Source organism: Carcharhinus amblyrhynchos, chromosome 6 (assembly GCF_965287045.1).
Source record: "Carcharhinus amblyrhynchos chromosome 6, sCarAmb.v2.hapA, whole genome shotgun sequence".
Lineage (NCBI taxonomy): Eukaryota > Metazoa > Chordata > Chondrichthyes > Carcharhiniformes > Carcharhinidae > Carcharhinus > Carcharhinus amblyrhynchos.
In genome coordinates this window covers 48,417,217-48,443,627 of record NC_137329.1, presented here as the reverse complement: position 1 = coordinate 48,443,627, position 26,411 = coordinate 48,417,217, and the positions used below count along the sequence as shown (strand labels likewise).

At 42.1% G+C, this 26,411-nt stretch overlaps 1 protein-coding gene across 5 annotated transcripts in view; it reads left to right on the top strand.

Moving 5' to 3' along the window:
• Positions 1-26,411, top strand: part of LOC145343907 (nucleosome assembly protein 1-like 4) — a 108,306-nt gene that overhangs the window by 13,615 nt on the left and 68,280 nt on the right. For all 5 annotated transcript variants that reach the window (XM_080190413.1, XM_080190415.1, XM_080190414.1 and 2 more), the window contains 3 exons: positions 8,529-8,562; positions 10,577-10,644; positions 16,924-17,023. In XM_080190413.1, the coding sequence (XP_080046539.1) occupies positions 8,546-8,562; positions 10,577-10,644; positions 16,924-17,023 (185 nt within the window). In that variant the 5' untranslated portion in view covers positions 8,529-8,545. The remainder of the gene's footprint in view (positions 1-8,528; positions 8,563-10,576; positions 10,645-16,923; positions 17,024-26,411) is intronic.

Genomic DNA, 26,411 nt, shown 5'->3' with positions numbered 1-26,411 from the left:
GGTCATTCGCTATGAGGAGAGGTTGGAGAAACTTGGGTTTGTTCTCAATAGAACAAAGGAGGTTGAAGGGCAACAAGAAGTCTACAAGATTGAGAAGTATGGATAGAGTGAATAGTCAGAAGCTTTTCCCAAGAAGAGTCAATAACTGGGGGCATAAGATTAAGGTGCAGGGGTAAGGTTTAAAGAAGACATATGAGGCAAGTTTTTTACACAGAGGGTGGTGAGTGTCTGGGATTTGCTGCCGGGGGAGGTAGTGGAAGCAGATATGATAATGACTTTTAAAGGACTTGACAAATACATGAATAGAGGGATATGGTCCCCGGAACAATAAGGGGTTTTAGTTCAGTCAGGCAACATGGTTGGTGCAGCCTTGGAGGGCCGAATGGGCCTGTTCCTGTGCTGTAGTTTTCGTTTTTTTTTTGTAAGGAGAGATTATACAAACAAGGGTTGTCTACCATGGAATTTAGAAGGTTAAAGAGTGATGTAATGTTCTCAAGATCTTGAGGGTGGGTAGTGAGAAATTATTCCATTCCTTATTGGACTGAGGAACATTGGCTAAAATTAAAAATTCAAATTGGACTTTACAGCAGTAGAATTAAGAAACGTTTCTACACTTGGTAAAAGAAGTTTGGGGCTCCCTGTAAATGGCAATTGATGTTACATCAGTTGTAAACTCTTTAATTTGTTTTGATGAGAGATATGGGGCAAAGGCTGGCCTATAGAATAGGTTGTAGGTCAGCCATGATCTCATTGAAAAGCAGAATATTTTGAAGTGCTAAATTATCTTCTGCTTCTGTGTTTAAAAGCTGTTTCCCAATTTTGCATTTCTGGTTGGCTAATGTGAGCATTGATAATATTGCATTTCTATAGTACTTTTAACATAGGTACTTTCTCCTCCCAAATTAGAACATTTTGTTGTGTCGATATGCAGTGGAATGCCTGGGCTTCAGGGTCGTCCCTTCATGGAATCCATTCCTGAATCAGTGAAACACCACCTTAAGTGTCTCATGCGGCTGTGCCAGTTGTGTTTCTCCTTTTGGTCTTCATGCCCCAGTTATACTTCCTCCTTCTCTCAGCAGGCTGGCACATTTACCGCAAATCAGTTTCTGCAGGTAAAATGCTTTAGCCCCACTGCTGTCAGAGTATGGATCTTGTTGTGCCTCTTACCAAGTGATGACGTCCCCTTCATCATCGTCACTAGGCACTTTTGAGGTAGCAGGAGAAACTACCTCTTTTGTATGTTCAAAATTTGGTGTCAAGTTAAGAGCATTTAATTGGCTCATAAAAGTTTGAATTGCCACATGGTATGTTTAAAATTATGGGTAGTAAGTTGCTTCAAGTTTAGATGAGATGAAAATTTTCTGATCTGTTTTAACTCAACATATTGTTAAATAATGGGTCATAAAATCAAAGGCCTGATGGGAATGTAATTTGACCAACTCTCAGTATATCTTATTGCCAATAGCTTTTTGGGCTGGTTGTGAGACCTTTCGTATTACTTTTGCCATTGCTTGTTCCCCAAGTCATTTGGTAGTTTGCCGTGTGGTTTATTTTTTCTCTTGGATTGTTTTCCAAAGTTATATGAGAATTCCATAATTTTTCCATATTTTTGTTCAGAAAACACAACTTTGATTTATTATTGTCACAGCATACAGTGAAAGGTATTATTTCTTCTGTGCTATACAGACAAGATGTGGATGTGCTGGCGTTGGACTGGGGTAAACACAGTAAAAAGTCTGACAACACCAGGTTTTAGTCCAACCGATTTATTTGATAGTAAACTCACAAGCTTTCGAGGGGATGCCCTCTTCGTCAGGTGAGTCCATTCACCTGACGAAGAGGGCGTCCCCTCGAAAGCTTGAGTTTACTATCAAATAAATCGGTTGGACTAAAACCTGGTGTTGTCAGACTTTTTACTGTCTATACAGACAAAGCATACTGTTCATAGAGAAGGAAACAAAAGATTGCAGTATGTAGTGTTATAGTCATAGCTAGGGTGTAGGGAAAGATCAAAGGTTAATGCAAAGTAAGTCTATTCAAAAGCCTGGCAGCAGCAGCAAGGAAGAAGCTGTTCTTGAGTCGGTTGGTTTGTGACTCAGACTTTTGTATCATTTTCCTGAAGGAAGAAGGTGAAAGGGAGAATGTCTGGGGTGCATGGGGTCCTTAATTATGCTGGCTGCTTTGCTGAGGCGGCAGGAAGTGTAGACAGAGTCAGTGGATGAGGGGCTGGTATACGTGACGGATTGGGATACATTCACAACCTGATGTAGTTCCTTGCAGTCTTGAGCAGAGGAGGACCCAACCAAGCTATGATACAATGAAAGAATGCTTTCTATGGTGCATCTGTAAAAGTTGGTGAGAGTTGTAGTTGACATGCCACATTTCCTTAGTCTTCTGAGAAAGAAGTGTTGGTGGGCTTTCTTAACTATAGTGTTGGCATGGGGGGACCAGGACAGGTTGTTGGTGATCTGGGCACCTAAAAACTTGAAGCTCTTGGCCCTACTTCTTCCCTATTGATGTAGACGGGGCATGTTTTTCTTTACGCTTTCTGAAGTTTCATTGACATTGAGGGAGAGATTGTTGCCACACCAGTTCAGCATCTCATTCATGTACTCTCGTTGTTTGAGATCCAACCAGTACGGTGGTGTCGTCAGCAAGCTTGAAAATCAAATTGGAAGGGAATTTGGCCACACTGTCTTAGGTGTATAATAGGGGGCTGAGAACATAGCCTTGTGAAGCACTGATGTTGAGGATGATCGTGGAGGAGTTGTTGCCTATCCTTACTAATTGTGGTCTGCGAGTTAGGAAGCTCAGGATCCAGTCACAGAAGGAGGTGCTGAGGCCCAGGCCTTGGAGTTTGGAGATGAGTTTTGTGGGAATAATTGTGTTGAAGGCTGAGCACACTACCATTTCCCAGAATTCATTATTTTGCAATGGGAATATCTAAGTATGTTGATAGGGGAAAATGCCACTGATAACACTGGAATTAAATGGTGGAAGCTTGAAGATGTTTTTATATCAAAATTCCCAATAGCCTCAATGGCATGCAGTTTCTTCAGCATTAGTAGCTTAAAAAATTGACCTTTGTTTTTTGATATTTGGTCGGGTTGCACTTTATTAAGTATATGTGCATGAATTTAGTAATCATAGAATCCCTAGAATGCAGGTGGAGCCACTTGGCCCATTGAACTGTCACCGACAACGATCCCAACCATGTCCTATCCCTTCAACCCCATGTAGTTACCCTACTAATCTCCCTGACACCAAGGGGCAATTTAGCATGTCCAATAATGAAACATGCCCAGGAATGACAGTGCCATCACCACTGTCATTCTTGTGCATGTTTCATTATTGGACATGCTATATTATCTTCTGCAATGCATCACTCCTTCAGTGCTGTATTGGGGTTATATGCTTAATCACTGGAATGAAGTTGGAACTCATGACCCCTGCCTCGGGCAAGAGTGCCACTACTGACTCCATGTTGTTCAATCAAAGTATAGTATGATTAAAGTTGTTGATCAGAGCAGGGTGGGAATTACCATGCTGGTTGTATGGGTGCTTGGAGGTGAGTTTAGCTCAGTTGGCTGGACAGCTGGTTAGTGAAGAAGTGCAACACCAACAGTGGAGGTTCAATTCCCATACTGGCTGAGGTTATTTATGAAGGTCTGCCTTCTCAACCTTGCCCCTCACCTCCGGTGTGGTGAACTTCAGGTTAAATCATCAGTAGTCATCTCTTGCCTCAACAGGGAGAGCAGCTTATGGTCATCCCGAACTATGGCTACAAATTTATCTTTATCTGTATAGGTGCTCCCTTACTGTATCATGCTTTTTTCACCTGACTTCTGTATCACTAGAGCCAATTCTGTGCTTTTGTTTAATTTGATGCATCAAAATCATCTTGTGTTTAAAACTTGTTTATCAATGAGAAACAGAAAATGAAAGCAAAGTTTGGTTTTTCAGGCAGTGGTTCAGAGATTATTTGATGTTCCAAACGTATAATTAAATGGTAAAATTGATCAGAAACATAATGTGAGAATTCAAAAGAAATTAGATTTTGAGAGATGCTTTTGTAAAGTCTGGATGAGAATGAAAGCTTGACTGCTACCATTTTATCTGAATTTGATTGTTGTGACAGCTTTTCATGGGTGTTTGGGTCTGAACTACGTTGAGACTTTTTTAGGCATATTTGTTCAATTCTGCATGAGACTTAAGAAATGAGCCTTTCACAATTACAGTCTACAAAATCATTAGTCTTATAGTTTAAGACTGCAAGAAATGTGTTCCAAAGCTATAATATTTTTCCAACCATTCTTGATTTTAGTTTAAGTACAGTATTTACCACCTTTTGGAAGAAAGATGATGGCCACTATTGTCATAATTGACAAATAGTAGTTCAAAGACATAACATTACCCCATATAAGAGTACAGAATCTGTCTTAAATCGCAGATGCTGGAAATCTAATAAAACAGTAAAAGCTGAAAATACTCTCAGGCCATGCAGCACCTGCAAAGTGAGTAAAACTGATTTCAGTTGATAACCGTTTCATCTTGTAGCCTGCTTTTCTTCCAACACTTGGTCTTTGATCATCGGTATTGAACAACCCAAAAATCTTGGTTTGGGAGAAGTTTCTTCCGAGAAGCTTGGCATTTACTTTCAAAACTCGAGACATGGGAAAGATTTCATTTAGGATAGAAATAATATACGCTCTTTTTGAGAAGTGAAGTTAGAGAAAGTAATGAGGGACATAGATCAGCCAGATAGTCTACACCTTTTCCCAGAGGTAGGGGAGTCTAAAACTAGAGGACATGGGTTTATGGTGAGGTGGGAGAGATACAAAAGGGTCCAAAGGGACAATTCTTTCACACAGGGTGGAGTGTGTCTGGAACAAGTTGTCAGAGGTAATATAGGTGGGTACAATTTTGTCTTTTAAAAAGCATATAGACATTACATGTGTAAGATGAGTATAGAGCGGTGTGGTCCAAATGCAAGCAATTGGGATTAGCTTAGTGGTTTTAAAAAAAAAGGTGGCTTGGACAAGTTGGGCTGAAGGGCCTGTTTCCATGCTGTAAATCTCTGACTCTGTAGTCCAAAATCAGGTTACAAATATTTTTGAAGCCTGTTAACTTTGTGGTTAAATGTTCAAATTAAAATTTCACAAATGAAATATTGAAGGTTTTTCCTTGAATAGAAGTTTTTAAGAATGAAGAACATATACTGTCTGGTGCCCTTTCACATTTCTGATGGTGTTTTAAAACCAGAGCACTATTTTTGAAGTGTAATTATAACAAATGTGACAATGATTTCAACAATGCAGGGCCCCACAAACAGCAAATGAGTAAAGTGCCAGTTAATCTGTGCTTACTGGGATACGTGAGAAGTTTCTTAAAGTCTTCAAAGATGATCAATGCTACCCTTGCCAATGAAATTTGTATCTTGTGAATTATTTTTTAAAACATTTTTAGTGCTTAGTCAGTGTTCGCATAATACGTTTCCCAGTTAGTGCAGATCAGGTTTTTATTGTGGCCTGTGTCAGACCATAAGCCTTAGGAGCAGAGTTAAGCCACTCAGTCCATCAAGTCTGCTCTGCCATTCAGTCGTGGCTGATATTTTTCTCATCCCCGTTCTCCTGTCTTTTCCCTGTAACCCCTGATCCTCTTGATTAGTCAAGAACCTATCTGTTTCTGTCTTAAAGACACTCAAATGACCTGGCCTCCACAGCCTTCTGTGGCAAAGAGTTCCACAGATTCACCACTCACTGACTGAAGAAATTCTGTCTTATCTCTGTTTTAAAAGATTGTCCATTTAGCCTGAGGTGTGCCCCTGGTTCTAGCTTTTCCTACTAGTGAAAACATTCTTTCCATGTCCGCTCAGTCCAGGCCTTGCAGTATCCTGCAAGTTTCAATAAGATCCTCCCACCATATCCTTCTAAATTCCAATGAATACAGACCCAGAGTCCTCAACTGTTCCTCATATGAGAAGCTCTTTATTCCAGGGATCATTCTTGTGAACTCCTGGACCTTTTCCAAGGCCAGCACATCCTTTCTTAGATTCTGATTCTGTGAAAACTGCTCTCGATACCCCAAATGGGGCCTGACCAGAGCTTTATACAGCCTCGGAAGTATACCCCGCTGTTGTATGCTTGCCCTCGTGACATGAATGCTAGCATTGCATTTGCCTTCCTAACTGCTGACTGAACCTATACCTTTGACAAGGTCCCTCATGGGAGGTTAGTTGGGAAGGTTCAGTCGCTAGGTATAGATAAGGAAGTTGTAAATTGGATTAGACACTGGCTCAGTGGAAGAAGCCAGAGAGTGGTTGTGGAGGACTGCTTCTCTGAGTGGAGGCCTGTGACTAGTTGAGTGCCACAGGGATCGGTATTGGGTCCGTTGTTGTCATCAATATCAATGATCTGGATGATAATGTAGTAAATTGGATCGGCAAATTTGCTGATGATACAAAGATTGGAGGTGTAGTGGACAGTGAGGAAGGTTTTCAAAACTTGCAGAGGGACTTGGACCAACTAGAAAAATGGGCTGAAAAATGACAAATGGAATTTAACGCAGACAAGCGTGAGGTATTGCACTTTGGAAGGACAAACCAAAGTAGAACGTACAGGCTAAATGGTAGGATTCTGAAGAGTGCAGTTGAACAGAGGGATCTGGGAATACAGGTACAGAATTCCCTAAAAGTGACATCACAAGTGGATAGGGTCGTAAAGAATGCTTTTGGTACATTGGCCTTTATAAATCTGGAGTTTCGAGTATAAAAGTTGGAGTGTTATGGTAAAGTTATATAAGGCATTGGTGAGGCCGAATTTAGAGTCTTGCGTACAGTTTTGGTCACCTAGTTACAAGAAGGGTGTAAATAAGGTTGAAAGAGTGCAGAGAACGTTTACAAGGGGACTTGAGAAGTTGAGTTACAGAGAGAGATTGAATAAGTTAGGACTTTATTCCCTGGAGCATAGAAGAATGAGGGGAGATTTGAGATAAGATTTTGATGGGAATAGATAATGAATGCAAGCAGGCTTTTTCCACTGAGGTTAGGGGAGAAAAAAAACCAGAGGGCATGGGTTAAGGGTGAAAAGAGAAAAGTTTAAAGGGAATATTAGGGGGGTGGGGGGCTTCTTCACACACTGGTGGGAATGTGGAATGAGCTGCTGGATAAAGTGGTAAATGCGGGGTCACTGCTAACATTTAAGAAAAATTCGGACGGGTTCATGGATGAGGGGTGTGGAGGGATACAGTTCAAATGCAGGTCAGTGGGACTAGGCAAAAAATGGTTTGGCACAGCCAAGAAGGGCCAAAAGGTCCGTTTCTGAGCTGTAATTTTCTATAGTTCTGTGGTTAACCTTAAGAGAATGTTGAACAATGACTCCTGAGTCCGTTTGAGTTTCTGATTTCCTAAGCAGTTTCCCAATTAGAAAATAGTCCATGCCTCCGTCCTTGAATGGTATCTCCTCTGAGGTGTTCTGTCAACTGTTATCTATATGACTAAATAAACTAATCAAATTGCATACAATTGCCATTGCAGGAAACATTGGCTTGCCTCTAGATAATCATAAATAATTAATCAGTTTAACTTGCTGAGAACTAACTATATTGGACTACTGCTGAACACCGTCGACAATTCAAATGGATCTGATCATGAAATGCATTGTACTCTCATCATTCCTGGAAAACCTTTTGCTTCTGTTTAAATTTATGCATTAAACTCCTCCAGTGCCAATTGACTATTCCGTGGCATCATAAACCTCCAATAAAGTTGGGAGGAGAGGGGGAGGGATTAACAGGGTTACTGGTTTTGCATTTTGCACAGCCCTTTTGTGTAGTCTCTTTCAGAGTTTTGTTGGTGTCTTTTTAACTTGTAACATACTTTCACAATTTTTTCCAGATTAGTGGAAGCTACATCAAAAAGTAATTCCTTGTACTCGTGGTGCACTTTGTGATTGTTTACAGAAGTCAGTGCGATATTTGCACTCCAACCTGCTCTATTAAATTTATATTAACAATGAGAGTAAGATTCTAGTTTTCACACTATTTCTTCCTAAATTCCACCTTCCAATGACAATTAAGCATCTAAAATATGTCCCTTGCAGCAGGCAAAAATGTTACTTTTGTATAAATATACTCTGCAATATTGTGGAGTAAATTTAATCCTCTTGACAATTAATAATCCATTGCCATCTTTACTAATTTTGCAGGCTGCTGTTCTGATGTTTGTAACGTTTAACTTATTATTTCTGTACTCCGGTTTTACTGTTTTAAGACCAGTAATTCTAGCCACTTTCACTGCATCATCACTTTCAAAGATTGGGCAACATATTCTGCCATGCAGACCTATGCTTATAGTTTCCTCATGAGGAAACACTTCAATTTTCTCATGGCTATGGGTTCACTTTTCTGCCCATTCCTCCTTTAAGCACCCTAAGCTGCTGCTTACCAGATTGCACGATGATTGAAGATGGTGTCTTTGTAGCTATGTACCTGTAACATGCTGACCTGTTTTTTCCCTATCTGTTTTCTAGGTAAATCAACGTGAAAGATGGCTGATAAGAACAGGTAAGGCAAATAGATTCCATTACCATGATCGTTTGTATTTCTATAGCATGGTGTTTAATTTGGGAAAAAATGAACACAACAGCAGTCAATATTCCCCCATATTTAATAGAACTTATAGTTGGTTGTGAAATTCAGCAAATTCAGATTACAACATGAAAGGTCTTTGGAGGACTTTCCATTATCTTGTAATTTCCTCCCATGGGGAATTCTTGTTTTCAATTATGAGTATTTGTCAGGTAGAAACCTGATACTTAAACCAAAGGAACAGGAAAGGAAAAACTATTCACAATTTCCTTGGGCTAAGATCCTGCTTCTCTATTCTGCCTTGCTACCATTTTCTGAAGGAAAAAAGTAGAACAGTACTGAATCAGCTCAGCTAACACCTGACAAATGGTTATTCTAAATAGGGTTCAAAGCTACACTGAGCAAGTTTGAGGGTGACTTAAGAACTGAGAAGAGCCCTGCAAATTACATTGTGTAACTGCTATTGTACTCTTGTTAAAGGCACTGACAATAGTTACTGGGGTTTTATGGAAAAAAAATCCTTTCCCCCCTGCCTTTCCCCTCTTAAAATATTGCTGATTTTTGATGGTAAACACATCTAGTGTCTTGATTTTACCCAACAAAGTGCATGATATAATTTTGTATTTATGATCTCATCCTTGCCAGGAACTAATTGTATGTTATTTGTCTGACTCAATTGAAGATGTTCTTAAAAGTATAATAAAGAAATAAGTGCTTGCATTTAAATTTGTAATTAAGGAATTCCGTTTGAATTTCAAGAACCAGAATGGAACAACAATTGAAATGCTAATTATTTGCCATAGGACGTGTTTTGTGTTTATGTGGAATCTATAATTTAGGTCTGTGATCGTAGTAGAACAACATTTGCATCACAATATACAATAGAAATCCTTGAGAAAAAGATTAAGAAGGTAGTATTTATTTAGATATAGAACTAGATGTAAAATATTGTCATTTAATTGTGAAACAAATATGGCATACAGTTTGTCAGAAACGAGATTTGTGTCCATTAATGCACGCACCTACAAATGTCCATTCAGTTGAGATGGAACTCAGTCAAGATGGAATTGCAAGGGTTTATAGGGTTTGGTCAGTTTCTGAGTCTCAGTAGAAATGCAGCATGTGAATATTTGTGGAAGATGGAACTGGGGCTGTGGGCAGCTCAGCTGGAGTGACAGGAAAGGCAAGAAGGAGACGTCAGTTTGAGAGAGTTGGCTTTGAGGGAAAAAGATTTTTAATGTACGTGGAAAATAGTGCCAGCTAAACAGGAGGCTGGGTTGGGAGATTCTTGACATGTAGCACAAGTTTAAGAAAGATGGGATAATAAAGAGTGTTACAATTAGGTAGGCGCTTCTTTAGCATTACTGAGGCCTATGCAAATTGAGAATCATGGCTGTGTATTCTGTGATGTGGGTATGCCGGCGTTGGACTGGCACTAATGAAGTTAGCTATCATGCTGTTCTTGAGTCAGTTACGCAAACAGCTGCTGTAATGGTGATATTACTAATATGCAAGTTCCTCCAAAACCAATGCAGTTTTTTTGAGTCACTTGTAGTAAAGCACTGGACAGATCAGCTGCTGTACCTAATTGAAGACTAACCTACATCACTGGCTGGCCAGTCCACTGGGTAACTCGCAGGAGTTCCTCCCATTTTCCTCATTATCATTTGAATATTGCCTATAAAGATGCAAGTATTAAGGAACTCAATTTGGTGGTGGTGGGGGATATACATTTTTTAGATGCTGAATTTAAAAAAAAAATTAATTTGGGAGTTAGTATTTTTTATCCCAGATGGGTTCCCAGTGCTTAAACCAACCTGCTGCATGACTTTAATTTTGAAGAGGAGTCTAAACATTTTTTTTGTTGTTGGAGTGTATTTCATAGACCATTGCTTGCAGTCTGCATAAGCTGCTATTTCATGATAAAAGAAGGCTTGGTTATATGTACTAGTTGTATTTGATAACTCTCCGATACACTTTTGCCTTTCAGTAAAGGCGATGATGCTTCTGTGGAGCCTTTGGGAACGGACAAACTGCCAGCTGAGAGCAAAGGAAAAGGTACAATTTTTGTCAGAGATAGTATGTTTAAATGTTAACTGATTTTAAAAATAGTTTAGTAACCTGAACTTATTAAATGGAATTAGAGTGTAAAAACAAATATTGTACATTTCCTTTTTTCTCTTAGCCTGGCTCTCATGTATATCAGGTTGGCACTGTTCATAAATTCTTATCAGTCCTTTGGCTAGGCATTTCATTTTAACTGCCACCATTGAGATAAACTAGCATAATTCTAGTTTTGGGAAAATTAATACCTTTAAGGATACACAATTATTTAGACTGAAATGGTTTGTGAATGTTTTGTGTTCATACGCTGCACATGAAGTTCATGCATCATTAGTAAATAAGAAAACTTGCAGTTAAACTTTAATCTATGGCTGCTTGACTCAGAGTTGTGCATACGAGCGTTAAATCATTGCTGTCTTAAATCATCTAATGTTTTTAACTGCTTTTCATGGGGAAAGGTTAAGTAATCACACTGATTACAATTTTGGCTTGGCTTTTGGCTGTGTTATATGGTGTGAAATTTGAGGCTTCCCTTTATTAATAATTTATCTGAAAGACCTAAAATCAAGCTGCCACTAGACCGCCTTTAATAGTCTTTTAATTGTCTGCCTTTGTAGTTTAAGTGAGACTGTTACATTTCTGCTATATGTAGCAACATTTTGCTGAGTTCATACCCATTGATCATTGGAATGAGACTGTCCAAACTTACTTCCTCTGAATCCGTCTGCTAATCATTTTTTTGCCTCACTGGGACAGATTTTAATCTCAGATTACAGAATGAATGCTTCGCATTTTAAGAGCATAAATCATCTACTCTTACGTGGGATGCTGCTTTCATAAGACTTGAGCACCTATTTCTATTGGACATGAGATCACAGGACACAGTTGGTCCTTTCTCTTATCTCTCTCTCCTACTTTAGAAGGCATCGACTCCTGGGCACATTCCGTGTTAGTGTATCGCTGCTATATGTTGATTAAATGATCATTCTTTGTGTGGCCTTAGGCAACGAGTGTCATCAAGCTGTTTAGCTATGGCAGACTTTGCAGCTGAGCCCAATTGTGGCCATGCACTCTACAGAAGGTGTCACCAGTGAATGGTGATGAACATGAGCACACCCTGTTGTTACAGATTAAAACGGAATAGATGATTTATGCTGTTGAAATGCTAACCATTCTGTAATCTGTAATAAAATACTTTGCATTAATAAAAAACCATTAGCCGATTGATCCGTGACAGTATGCTGTGTCTTCAGATTGAACAACTGCAAGGAATGCAGATCCTTCTAGCAGGAGTTGAGGTTGCTGGAGCATAAATAAATTGTACAGCTGTCTGCTCAAATTCTGACTTGCATGCAGAATAAAACAAAATGGGCAAATATTAAGGCTGTTCCCTAAAATGTTAACTTGATTTTTAAAATGCCTATTTGCATTTCCAATATTTTCTGTCTTTAGATTGTCCTGCACTTGTGATTCTTTTAATCACAAATATGGAAAATCTTTTTAAAATTATAATAGCATAAAGAATGAAACTTCTGGTGTTTTTTTAAAGTATCTAAAAAGTGCTTCTGTCACTGATAAAGCTGTTTCTATTTGCTGTCAGCTTCCTATCAGTCCAGCTCCACTCCGCTCACCTACAAAGTTTTCCCCAAATTGTTGTCCACAAATTCACATTTTCCCCATTGCATTGGTTTTCAGCGCTGTTGAACTGGATGCAATCAGCCAGCGTCCTTAACTGCCTTAATATCATATTTCCACTGAACCATTTGCTGTTCTCCATTCTGCCATCCCTATGATAAGTCTCCACTTTTAGCTTCCTGAAACCTAAACTTGATGCACACCTATTGGGAGCTAACTTACTTTTACTATTGCCGAGCCTTCATCGCACAGCCAAAAGTCTACTGCCAAACCATTTTAAAAGGCGATGCCAACTTAAAGGCTTTCTCCATGACTAGACAAGGAGATGATGGTTAATTAAGGAAAAAAGGATTGATGTTGAGGGATAAGCTGAAGGTATTATCTTTGATTATTTCAAGTACCAGTGTATAATTTGGAGTCAGTAACTTGATCCACTTGAATTCAAAGCTTCAGTTTTGTGTCCCAAAGTTGTACCTTATGAAGCAGATACATTTGAATTAACAAAAGGTTATTTCAGAATTACTCAAAAGACCTGATTGTTTTTTACACTGAATTCCAGATTTACTATTTGCTTTGCTTAGGTGGAGCCAGAGGTTTACAGCGTGGAATAGGCAGTTCTGCCCAACTTGTCCATGTCATCCAGTTTTTACCATTAAGCTAGCCCTAATTGCCTGCCTTTGGCCCCGATTCCTTTACACCAGTCTTACCCATGTAATTATCTATATGCTTTTTAAAAGACAAAATTGTACCCACCTCTACAACTATCTCTGGCAGCTCATTCCAGACACACACGACTGTGAAAAAATTGCCCCTCTGGATCCTTTTGTATCTCTACCCCCTCACCTTAAACCTATGCCCTCTAGTTTTGGACTTCCCTACCTTTGGAAAAGATGTTGATTATCTATGCTCCTCATTACTTGTAGACTTCTGTAAGATCACCCCTAAGCCTCCAATGCTCCAGGGGGAAAAAAGTCCCAGTCTTTCCAACCCCTCCTCATAAATCAACAAGCCCTGGTAGCACCCTAGTAAATCTTTTCTGCGCTCTTTCTAGTTTAATAGCATCCTTTCTATAATAGAATATTATAGAATATTCTAAGTTTCGCCTTCCAATGACTTTTAGGCAATGTTGACTGCATGCCTAATCTACCTTCTTGGTTACCACTTCAAAAAAAACTCAGTCAAATTCGTGAGACATGATTTTCTGCAGACAAAGCCATGTTGACTGCCCCTAATCAGTCCTTGCCTGTCTAAATGCCTGCAGATCTTGTTGCCCAGAATACCTTCTAACAACTTCCCTACTACAGACCTTGGGCTCACCAGCCTGAAGTTCCCAGGCTTCTCCCTGAATATCTCTCTTCAGCCTTGTTAGTGTACAAGATGCAAAATCAGTGGATTTTTCTGTCCTCCATTAAATGCGAATATCACCCCCACACAGGCAATGGAAGACGGAATGAGTTCCCTGTCTTGGCCAAAATGAACCAGCAGATTAACTGATTGCAATAACATTTTCACATTCTTATAAGCTTTCCTTTGTGCTGACTCCCACTTCTATTTGGTTTGTTTTTGAAGCAGTTTATATAGTGGTGATAACACAGTTGAAATATCTAGCAAAAACTTTCCATAATAGTTCACCAGGCTCAAAAATGATCTGAACTCTGACACATTCCTTGGATCTGGAACATCCTTAGTAGCTCGAACTTTCCCTTCCACAAGAGATTAACCTTGTGCTGTGATTTTATGACCAGCTCGGGTCACTGTCTGTGTGAAGTCTGCAGGTTTTCCCCATATCTGTGTGGGTTTCCTTTGGCTCCGGTTTCCTCCCACAGTGTGGGTTAGGTGCATTGGCCATGCGAAATTGCCCCTTAGTGTCCCAGGATGCTTAGGTTAGAGGGATTAGCGGGATAAATCTGTGGGGTTACAGGGATATGGCCTGGGTGGGATTGTTGTTGGTGCAAACTTGATGGGCCGAATGGCCTCCATGTGCATTGTAGGAATTCTGATGATTTCTATGATACTCCACACTGTCTGAAAAGTGCACTTGCTCCATTTCAGATGCGGTCCTACCTCTGAAAATATTTTAAATACCTGATCCAGAGGCTCTATTCACTCCCTGATTACTCTTTTACCCTTTAGGTATTTGTAGAAATTCTTTGAATTCTCCTTTGCCTTAGCTGCTAAAGCAATGTCGTGTCCCCTTTTTGCCCCCTCTGATTTCTCTCTAAACTCTACTCCAACACCCTGTACAGTCTTTAAGGGTTCCACTTGATTCCAGCTGCCTATGCACATCATATGCCTCCTCCTCCTTAACCAGAGCCCCAATATCCCGAGTCATCCAGGGTTCCCACCTCTACCAACCTTGCCCTTTGCTCTGAAAGGAACATAATTACCCTGAACCTTGATTACGACACTTTTGAAAGCCTCCCACTTATCAACTGTCCCTTTGCCTGAATTCAACTTCTGATAGTTCTTATCCAATACTATCAAAATTGGCTTTGCGTTAATTCAGGAATTTTAACTGTTGGGCAAGACCTATCATTCTCTATAGCTATCGTAAAACTAATGGGATTATGGTCACTAGTTCCAAAGTCATCTCTCACTAACACTTTTGTCACCTGCCCTTCCTTATTTCTCAAGAGGAGATCAAGTGTTGCTCCCCTTCTCTAGTGAGACCATCCACACAATGAATGAGAAATTCCTCCTGAATGCACTCGACAAATTTCTTTCCATTCAAGGCCCTAATACTATGGCTGTCCCAGTCAGTGTTGGGAAAGTTACAGTCCCATACTATTGCCACCCTATTTTTCTTGAAGCTATCTGTAATCTCCTGACATATTTGCTCCTCAATTTCCTGCTCTTTGGGGGCCTACAGTATAATTCTATCAGTGATTTCCCCCTTCTTATTTTTCAGTTCTACCCTTTTAGACTCAGTGGGCAAACCCTCAGAAGTATTCCCTCTCAGTACTGCTATGATGTTCTCCCTAATCAAAACCACAACTCCCCCTCCTCTCGTCTCCTGTTCTATCATTCCTATAGCATCTGTACCCTGGGATATTGAGCTGCCGCTCCTGTCCCCCTCAGCCATGTTTCAATAATAGCTATAAGATCCCAGTCCCATGTACTCCGCCCTGAGTTCCATCTGCCTTGCCTGTGAGGCTTCTTGCATTGAAATAAATGCAGTTTAATCCAGACTTCTTTTGCTCTGTGCCCTGCTCTTGCCTGGTCTGTCCAGTACTATGATTACTGACACTGCCTTTACTATCTATTGTACCCCCCTCCCGCTCCTCCCCCCTCCCGCTCCTCCCCCCTCCCGCTCCTCCCCCCTCCCGCTCCTCCCCCCTCCCGCTCCTCCCCCCTCCCGCTCCTCCCCCCTCCCGCTCCTCCCCCCTCCCGCTCCTCCCCCCTCCCGCTCCTCCCCCCTCCCGCTCCTCCCCCCTCCCGCTCCTCCCCCCTCCCGCTCCTCCCCCCTCCCGCTCCTCCCCCCTCCCGCTCCTCCCCCCTCCCGCTCCTCCCCCCTCCCGCTCCTCCCCCCTCCCGCTCCTCCCCCCTCCCGCTCCTCCCCCCTCCCGCTCCTCCCCCCTCCCGCTCCTCCCCCCTCCCGCTCCTCCCCCCTCCCGCTCCTCCCCCCTCCCGCTCCTCCCCCCTCCCGCTCCTCCCCCCTCCCGCTCCTCCCCCCTCCCGCTCCTCCCCCCTCCCGCTCCTCCCCCCTCCCGCTCCTCCCCCCTCCCGCTCCTCCCCCCTCCCCCGGGTTCCATCAGTTTAACCTCAGCACGAGTGATATGAAGCCTCCAGAAAGGTTTCAGGCCCGGGCCACTAATAACTCTTAAGCCCTTACTCTCCATGAGTATTTTTTACTCTAGAAAAGTTGAAATTTTGGGCAGGTTTGTCATTTTGAAAATATTTAAGGGGTTAGACTGTGTTCACGTGCAATGGCATTACATAGATTGGAAAGAACTTAGAGACACGAGCATAATTGCATGTAAGCATAGAATAGATTAGAATTTGGATTTTTCTTTGTAGAGTTTTTAGGTCTTTGGAGCAAGTTTCTAGCTTGTACTTATGAGCCGAGAATTACAGGCACTCAGAAGGGAGTTGGGTCAGGACCTGCATGTGGCTAATCATGGTATGAAAGATAGGTTCTGTATTGGGTGACGTACCTCATGTCATGATCTCCTGGAACTCATTTTGATCATCTTTTAAGAATTGAGAAGGCACAACAGATTTTCCTCCTTCTAAATTGATCCCTCATTTTTTTCATTTGTTTCTAACAGGAGTTTATATAGCTGATGACTAGATGTATCGGGCCTCATGCAAGTAGCTGCAACTCTTGTATGGGACCGTATTTGTAGATGAGATGATTCTTGTCATTTTTAAATGTGCCCAATAGGTGTCCAGATTAATTGGATTTAGAGCCTATTGATAGGTTTGAGCAATGAGCAAAATTATTAATGAAGCGTTTTAGTTCATTGATTGCAATGCAGTAAGCTGAAGATAAATTGTGACGTGGAACTTCTGCAGATTTACTATCATGTTGTATCAAGTAGCAAGGGATTGAAATGAGAGCAATCATGACTTCATTTGGCAGAGGTAGACTCTGCTACTGATGCATTTAATCTGACCTCATGAATCCTTGCATTACAGCAAAATTGACAGCCCAGGTTATGCAGAATCCACAAGTTTTAGCAGCCTTACAGGAAAGACTAGACAGTGTAACGCACACTCCTTCCAGCTATGTTGAAACGTAAGTACATTTGTATAACATGGTAAGATTGTTTAAAAATTAAATTCATGATTTATAATCTTTAGAAGCATGTTCTTTAATTGCAGCTGTTGCTTTATTATGGGTCATCTATGGTGCTTTGTTTCCTCCTGAGTTTCAGTTAATCTCTGGCATTGTTATGGGTAATCTGGGATCAGGACTGGAATGTTTGCAATACTGCTGTTATGGCATAAAAGTCAGAGATTCACTAATAGAGGAAACTCTGAACCAATGTGTCATATTACACCATGCAAGGTACATGCCTCAAATTTTTAGGTTTACATACTATACAAAATTTGGGATGCAAATAACTTAATTCCTCCCTCCCTATGCTTAGCTTGCTTAAAAATTCTTTCATTGGATGTGGTCTTTGCTGGCAAAGACAGCACTTGTTGCACAACCCTAAATGCCTTTAGAAGGTGGTGGTGAAGCAACTTCTCGAACAGCCGCAATCCATCTGGTGCAGGTACACCCATACTGTTGCAGGGAAGGGAGTTCTTAGGTGGTAGAAGTCGCAGGTTTGGAAAGTGCTGTCGAAGAAGCCTTGGTGAGTTGCTGCAGTGCATTGTTAAGATAGTGCACACTGCTGTCATGTGTTGATGGTAAGAGAGTGAATGTTTAAGTTGGTGACTGGGTACCAATCACATGGGCTGCATCGTACTAGGTGTCAAGCTTCTTACATTGTTGGAACTGCACTCAAGTGAGAAGTATTTTGTCACCTAACGTGTGCCTTATAGAGGTAGACAGGTTCTGGGGAGTCTGGAGTTGTCATTCGCCTCAATTCCAAACCTCTGATCTGTTGTTGTAGCCATAGTATTTATATGGCTGGTCTGGTTCAATTTCTGGTCAAAAGTAACCCCCAGGTGGGGAATTTAATGATGGCAATGCCATCAAGTGTTAAAGTGAGATGGTTAGATGTCATCATGTTGATGATGCTCATAACCTGTGCCATGCAAGCACTAGGCAATGAGCTCAGGCCTGACTGTTGTCCAAATCTTGCTGCACGGACTGCTTCTGTATCTGAGGTACGGATCATACTGAGCATTGTGCAGTCATCAGCAAGCATCATCACCTCTGACATTATGAAGGGGAGAAGGTCATTGATGGAACTGCTGAAGATGGTTGGACCGTGGACACTATCCTGAGGAACTCCTACAGCAATTTCCTGGGACACAGATGATTGACCCTGAACAATGACAGCCATCTTCCATTGCACAGGTGTGACTTAACCAGTGAGAGTTTTCCCTCTTGATTCCAATTAATTGCAGTTTTGCTAAGGGTCCTTGATGCCACACTTGGCCAAATGCTGTCTTGATGTCAAGAGCACTCACCTCACCTCTTGAATTCAGCTCTTTTGTCCATATTTGGACTAAGGCTGCAATGCTGTCAGGAGCTGAGTGGCCCTGACTGATCCCAGCTGAGCATCAGATGGTTGTTGTGTGCACGTGCCACTCAATAGCACTGTCAACACTTTCCATTGCTTTGCTTTGATCAAGTACAGCACTGGAGAGGTAATTGGCTGGGTTGAATTTGTCCTGACTTTTGTGAACAGGATGTGGGAATGCCGGCGTTGGACTGGCGTAAAACCTGGTGTTGTCAGATTTTTTGTGAACAGGACAGACTTGGGCACTTTCCACATTGCCAGATATGTGCCGGTGTTGTAGCTGTACTGAAACAGCTTGGCTTAGGGGGGTAGCTCGTTCTGGAGCACAAGTCTTCAGTACTATTGCTGACATGTTGTCAGGGCACATAGCCTTTTCAGTGTCCATTAAGTGAATTGACTTGGCTGTACATTGATGTCTGTGATACCAGCCTCCTTGGTAGGGGGCCAAGATCAATCATCCACTCTGCACTTTTGTCTCAAGATGGTTGTGAATGTTTCAGCTTTGACTTCCTGCCCTAATATAATGGACTTCCTCTTCATTGAGGATAGGGGTGTTTCTGGAGCAGCCCCCGTTTTGTTAATTTAATTATTTAATTCATTTGCAACTGACGTAGTCGGACTGCAGAGCTGGTTGGTTGGTTGTGGGATCACTTAGGTCTGTTGCTTGCTGCTGTTGCTGTTTGGCATGCAAGTATTATATCTGTGTCATAGCCTCACCTGGTGGGCACAAGTGAAGCTGCTGATCCTGGCATGTCCTCCTACACTCTTTGAACCAGAGTTGATTTCCCACCTTGATAATGGAAGATCGGCAGGGCTATGAGGTTACAAGTTGTGGTTGTATACTGTTCTGCTGCTGATGGGCCTCAGGGCTCTCAGTTCTTCATGGCTATTCAGTTTTGAATTGTTAGCACTGTTCAAAATCTACTCCATTTAACATGGCAGTAGTGCCACAGCATGATGGAGAGTATCCTCGATGTGAATACAGATTTTCATCTCCACAAAGAGTGTGCAGTGATCACTCCTACTAATGGGCTGCCTTGTGCACCCTGCAAAAGCAGCTATGCATTCACAATCTATGGCCTACACATTAGGATGAACAGCTGGGTGTCACATTTGAAATTTTTCAGCCAGTTGGCAGCCACCACCTCCTCCTGATGTTGGGCAGTGAGACTGCCTTTGAAGTGCAGGTCGAGGCACTTGTTGATTTTATATACAGTTGCATAGGGATGAGTCAGTTTTCCCAGCGGAAGACATTGTTGCAGCAGGGTCTGACTCAGGTGTGAAACCTGTTTAGTTTGACCTATTCACTGTGTGGGAGGTCAAAGCCTGGGGTTTCCAATGTGCAATCATCAACCAGGTGCTGATTGCTTGTTGGTGTATGGCTGATGCCCTTTGATATTTGGTGTTCCACCATAGGTCTGCAGCAGAGCTGCCTGGCTCCAGATTGGCCACTTTGTGATGGGGTATTTGCTCAGTGGTGGGTGATGTTTCTATCAATGGCAGGTCTGGAATTTTATGCACTTTTTCTAGCAATCATGCTCTGCTAGCTTTGCAATGGATTCATAGTGACAGTGTTCCAGAACGCAAGTAGCCAGTTTGTTTATAACTGGATTGCTCCTGAGATGTTCCTCAATATCTTGTTCATTTGGACATCTACCAATTTGTAGTGTGCAGAGTTCTTCAGCTACTGGGGAGCAGACAGCTAAAGAGAAGGTTCTTAAGGTTCTGGTGTTGGCTGTCCGAGAGGTTCCACTAGTTTGCTGATGGGATTGTTGCGTATCTTCGGTTTATCTGAAACTTTCTGGTGCAGCTTGAAGGTCAGTATGCAGTTTAAAAGACACCAAGATGGGTGGGTATAGGATGTAGCTTCGGTTTAGGTAGAGGTCAAGTTCATGGTGACATCTTGCGTTGTCAAGGTGATAGACACATGATACAGTTTGGGTAGAATTTGGTTTGAGATACCAGTTTTGACAGTTGTCAGTAGCATGTGGCTGGCAAGTCATTTACCTGCAGGTTGAACAAGTTGGGGTCAGTACTGATCCTTGAGTTAGACCATTTCACTGTCCCTTCCATGTGTTGGTTTTGGTCCTCGTATGGACTCAAAATAGTCTGTTCTGAAGAAATGGGGCAATGGTGTCAAGAACCCAGGGTGGTAGAATCCTAGAAAGCTTGACCAGTCGGCCTTTATGCCAAACAGTGTTGTTGGCTACAGTGAGAGCCAGTTATGACTCCAGCTTTCAAGCATTTTTGAAAACCATTTTCAGTGTGGGTCATGAGGGCAAGTAACTGGTCTTTTGTGTTGCGCTCCTTGCAGAATCCAGCTTGGTTCTACGATTGGTTGGATAAAGTGCACAATGATCTTCTCCAGCACCTTATAACATGGTTAGAAGAGAAATTGGTCTGTAACTGGAAGCTTCTTTAGGATCCTTGTCAGGCTGTGGGGATTGCAATGATCTTGGCTCTCCGTCCAATCTTTGGCAGTTGCTTCTTCTGAAAGACGCTGGTCAAGAGTATAGAGAACAATTTTGCCACAAGACCAAGGTGCTTAAGAAATTCAGTGTAGATTTGGTTGTAACACGCAGTTTTTTGCCAGGTTTCACATTACTGTTTGGACCTCATATGTGTTTATGGTTTTGTCTGTTTGGGCTGGTCTTGAGTTCTTTCCCCTTTTGAAGGATCTCCATTCCATAGCAACATTGTGTCTATGGCTCGCTCTGGTGGGAGCTTTGCTACTTTTGACAAGGAGGCTGGCATTGCACTCGGTGGAATCCAGCTCCGGTTGGACGTTGCAGTCTGTTACTCGGAGCTAGTTGTTAGATCAGTCTCCAATATTTCTGGCTAGAATGAGTGTAGTCTCGGTTGTTAGTGAGCTTTTCCCAGCGAACGCTATGTGTTGTCTAGTGTTTCAATGAGATGGTCAGCAATATCTGGGTCATATTCTTCAACTTGTTTCAGGTGTTCTGAGCAATCACAGCCAAGGCAAAGAACGTATATTGGATGAAACTGAAGTGGAATACATGTTTTGGCAGCTTTGAATGTGGTCTTGGTGAAGCATGTTTGCCACATTGTTTGGGAGCTGTTTGATCAGGGTGCAAACAACCAACTTCTCTAGCTGGTTAGTTAACTGTTGCCAACACATTGGAAATTCCATCCTGGCTTTGGCTTTGACTGAATAAAAGGTATGTGGAATCCACCGTGGATGAACGTAGGCTAATGCTAACTTTTCAGAAAAGGACTTAAGGTATGTGGTTTTAAGGTGATGTCTGTTGCTGGAAGTGACTCAGCACAGATGTGGTGAACAGTCACGGCCCCATCTAGTGGAATGAAAGTGCCATTGTTCAAAATCAAAGACTAGGTTCAGTTTGAGTTGAAAAGACCAGTCTGCTAATTATTTGCCATCTGTACCTGGCCTGTCGTAACCCTAGATAGCATGATGGCTGTTGAAGTCTACCACGTAGACAGCTGGGCATTGGAGGATAAGCAGGGCATCGTCTTGCCATGAGGTAGAAGGCTTGTACACATTGGCAATTCTGTAGTTTCCAACCATGATGGTGTCACCAAGATCAGATGTTTGTGCCTGACCATGCTTGTCATGGCAATGGAAAGTGACCAAATCATAGTTGGCATTTTTTAATCTGGATCTTGGAGCCACATTACTGATATGGGTTTCCTGTAAGCAGATCACATCAACTTTGTATAGTTCTCGATCTTGTGCTTAACAGCGGAGATTCTTTCAACATTAAGCTGAAGGATTCTTGCAATAGGACAAGATCTCGAAAGTTGTCGCCTGCTAGAGGCGGTTCAAAAGCAGTGATTCAATGGTGGATGCAGCGGGCTGGCTGGAATCAGGGTTATGCTCCAGGATCATTGATTTCCTGGAAAGATTCTGTGTATTGATGGAGTATGACAAGAATGCTGATCCATTACCCTGCATTTCCTTCCTAAATCCCAGTCCCTGTGCCCCTTTAGTCCTTAAACCCAAACCCCTGAATAAGCATGCATTTTTATTTGATTGCACTTTTGAAGTGCCCTGGTATGTGTTAAATGTATTGGTGTTTTGTACCCATATTATACCACTTTAACTTCAGTCAGTAAGACTTCTGTGTGACATTTGAGCTTGGTAAAAAGTCTGACAACACCAGGTTTTAGTCCAACCTATTTATTTGATAATATACTCACTAGCTTTCGGGGTTACCCCCTTCGCCACCTGACGAAGGGGGTAACCCCGAAAGCTAGTGAGTATATTATCAAATAAATAGGTTGGACTAAAACCTGGTGTTGTCAGACTTTTTACTGTGTTTACGCCAGTCCAACGCCGGCATACCCACATTTGAGCTTTACAGACTAGTATGATTGCAGGCCTTGTGCCTGGCCTATATTAAAAGGCAGAAACAAGATGGGTAGGGCAAAAATTACTTAGAAAAGCTCTAAGCAAGAATAGTCAAAACAACCATGGTTCCATTTCCTGTTTTCTGCCCGGTGACACTGCCGGAAAGTGCATATTTGCGAGGAGTGATTAAGTTTGGCTGTGATGTATTCATTTTTTAAAAAAGCCAGACTCTCTTCATTGCATAAATGTGGATTGAGAATGACTAGGTGAGTTTATGGAATGTTAACATGTTTATGAAACCATACACCAACATGAATCACCCTTGGAGAGGCGAAAATTGCAGTTTTAAACTTATTTACAAAGAAACATTGAGATTTCGACCATAGGGCTTCTAACGCTTATGTACTTTATATTATGCTGATGTACAGCGTTTAATTTCAATAAATTTGTTGCTCATGAAGAATACCACTTGGGTGTTCTTTAGGAATTTTTTTTTAAGAATACTAATTTTGTGTTGGGGTTTGTGACACTGTATAAGTTTCTATATTGGTGATCCAGCAACTTCAAGTAAACCTGTTAACTGGATATTGTCAGTTTTGTGCTGTGCTTGATGCCCATTCAGAACATAGAATTTGTGACAATCACAATCTATTCATTAGATGGAGCTGAGATAGAGATAGAGGCCTGCCACGCTACAGAGCTGCAAGCAGGCAAATCTTTGTAATGGCCAAAGTCTGAGATTGGAAGTTTCATTCACATGTGGGAGACAAGTTGTGAACAGTGATTCACCCTCAGGCAGTAGAAAGGAGATTTGAGTTATGGCACCAAGTTTGTGGCAAGTAATGAGGGATTTGATTTTAGCTGTAAGAAATTGCAGCTCATTCAAGATGATACTGGACAGCCTGAAACCACAGAGACAGTTTAAGGGCTGAGAGAGACAGCTGTGTATTGAAACGGGGTCTGTTTCTGTAGCTGATTTTGTAATAGTTGCATACAGGTAATGAAGATGGTGCCATGAATAGATTGTTGGGGGCACCCAAGGCACCAATGTAGGAGTAAAGAAGTCTAATACTTGATGTGCTTTGACTGCAGTTGTTCTGATCAGTGGAACCTGGTGAGGGCATTCCCAACCAATTAGACATTATCATAAAAAGATGGCTTGGTCTACCATATTAAATAAGGAAAGGCATGTTCTTACAGAAGCGTTGATTAGAAGTAAAAACTTGGCTTTTGCTGCAGATCTTTATACTTCAAAATGTCTCATTTGTTCATGATCGTGGAACTTTTGCACGGGCGTGCAAGCGAACACTTAGCTTTCTTGCTCATTCAGATAACCCTTTGTCAGCCAGTTAGACTGAGGATATAATGTAATTAAATTTCAATGTCTTTGTGCTGTTTGTAACCTGCTGCATGTAACTTATTTTGTATCAGGTTCCATTCCAGTGCCACATCAATACAACAAAAACCCTGGGCTGGAATTTAATCTGCAGCTTGGCCTGGTCAGTGTTGAAACAATTTTATTGTTCTGTAGATTGGATAGCAGAACAGGTCAGCCCGCGGTGACAGTTACCAGGTCCGATGAAATTGATCCAGCTGATTGCAGATAGCAAAACTGCAATCTTGCGTATTTGCTGTTTAGATTCTATTTCATCAGATAATCAGCTGAAGGTGAAATGTAATTGGGAAGTCATGGTCTGCACTGTTCAGCTGGTAATGATTGGGGTTGCCTAACTCTAGGATTGGTCTGGAGTCTCCAGGAATTGAAAAATCAATATCCAGGACTCTGTAATCCTGGAGAAAAATCATCAGGAACGTCAAAAAAAACACTGAAGATGGGGGAGGGGAGGCTCTTTTGCTGATGGTTGTGCATCAGCTGAGCCCTTCTGCTTTCCAATTGACATAGGGCAGTGTGCAACAAGGATGTATGTGTTAGCCAACTAATGGCTGGAGCATGGAGGCATGTCATGTGGTGAAACTAAAAGAAGTCTCGACGCCAGCTTAAAGTCCAGTAGGTTTGTTTGTAGCAAACGCCACAAGCTTTTGGAACAGGCTGTCCCTTCGTCAGGTGGGTGGAAGTTCTGATCACAAACAGGGCGCAAAGATACAAACTCAATTTACATGAATAATGATTGGAATGTGAGTCTTTACAGCTAATCAAGTCTTAAAGGTATAGACAATGTGAGTGGAGAGAGCATTAAGCACAGGTTGAAAGGATGTGTATTGTTTCCAGACAGGAAAGTTCGTAAGATTTTGCAAGTCCAGGCAAGTTGTGGAGTTACAGATAGTATGACACGAGACCGTCCTCGTGTACAGAACTTGGCTGTCAGTTTCTGCGCAACAAACAGAAGGCCGCCTTGGAGAACGCTTACCCAAAGATTAGAGGCCGAATGCCTGTGTCTGCTGAAGTGTTCCCCAACAGGAAGGGAACAGTCTTGCCCAGTGATTGTCAAGCGGTGTTCACTCATCCTTTGCCGTACCAAGCCTTGACATTCTTTCCTGTACAATATCAGGTAGACAACGTTGGCTGAGTTGCAGTGTATGTACATGTGCCTGGTGGATGATCTCATGTGAGATGATGGCATCTGTGTCAATGATCCGGCACGTCTTGGAGGTTGCTGTGGCAGGGTTGTGTGGTGTTGTGGTCATTGTTCTCCTGAAGGCTGGGTAGTTTGCTGCAGGCAATGGTCTGTTTGAGGTTGTGCGGTTGTTTGAAGGCAAGAAGTGGGGATGACCCTGGCGAGATGTTCGTCTTCATCAATGACATGTTGAAGGCTCTGGAGAAGATGTTGTAGCCTCTCCAGTCTGGTGAAGTACTGGGCAACGAAGGGTACTCTGTTCACTGTGTCCCGTGCTTGTCTTCTGAGGAGGTTAGTGCAGTTTTTTTGCTGTGGTGCGTCAGAACCGTCGATCAATGAGTTGAGCGTCATATCGTGCTCTTATGAGGGCATCTTTCAGCGCCTGGAGGTGTCTGTTGTGATCCTCCTCATCTGAGCAGATCCTGTGTATACGGAAGGCTTGTCCATAGGGGATGGCTTCTTTGACATGTTTTAGGGTGGAAGCTGGAGAAGTGGAGCATCGTGAGGTTATCCGTGGGCTTGCGGTACAGTGAGGTGCTGAGTTGACCGTCCTTAATGGAGATGCATGTGTCCAAGAATGTAACCAATTCCAGAGAGTAGTCCATGGTGAGTCTGGTGGGATGGAACTTTTTGATGTCATCATATTGTTGTTTCAGTCATTGTTCACCATGAATCCAAAGGAAGAAAATGTCATTGATGTATCTAGTGTTTAGCATTGGTTGAAGGCCCTGTGCGGTGAAGAAGTCTTGTTTGAACCTGTGCATGAAGATGTTAGAATATTGAGGTGCGAATTTGGTCCCCGTGTTCCATGTGTCTGGATAAAGAACTAGTTGTTAAAGGTAAAAACTTTGCGGTCCAGGATGAAGCAGGTGAGTTGTAAAATTGCATCTGGAAGCTGGCGTTGAGTACTGAGGCAGTTGCAGCAATGCCATCATCGTGGGGGATGCTGGTGTAGAGTGTTGAGACATCCATTGTGACGAAGAGTACTCCTCTGCTGAGTTTTTGTAGGAGGTCTGTAGTGTTGTGACAAAAGCTGGGGGTTCTTTGTACAGTGGGTTTCAGGATGCCCTTGATGTAGCC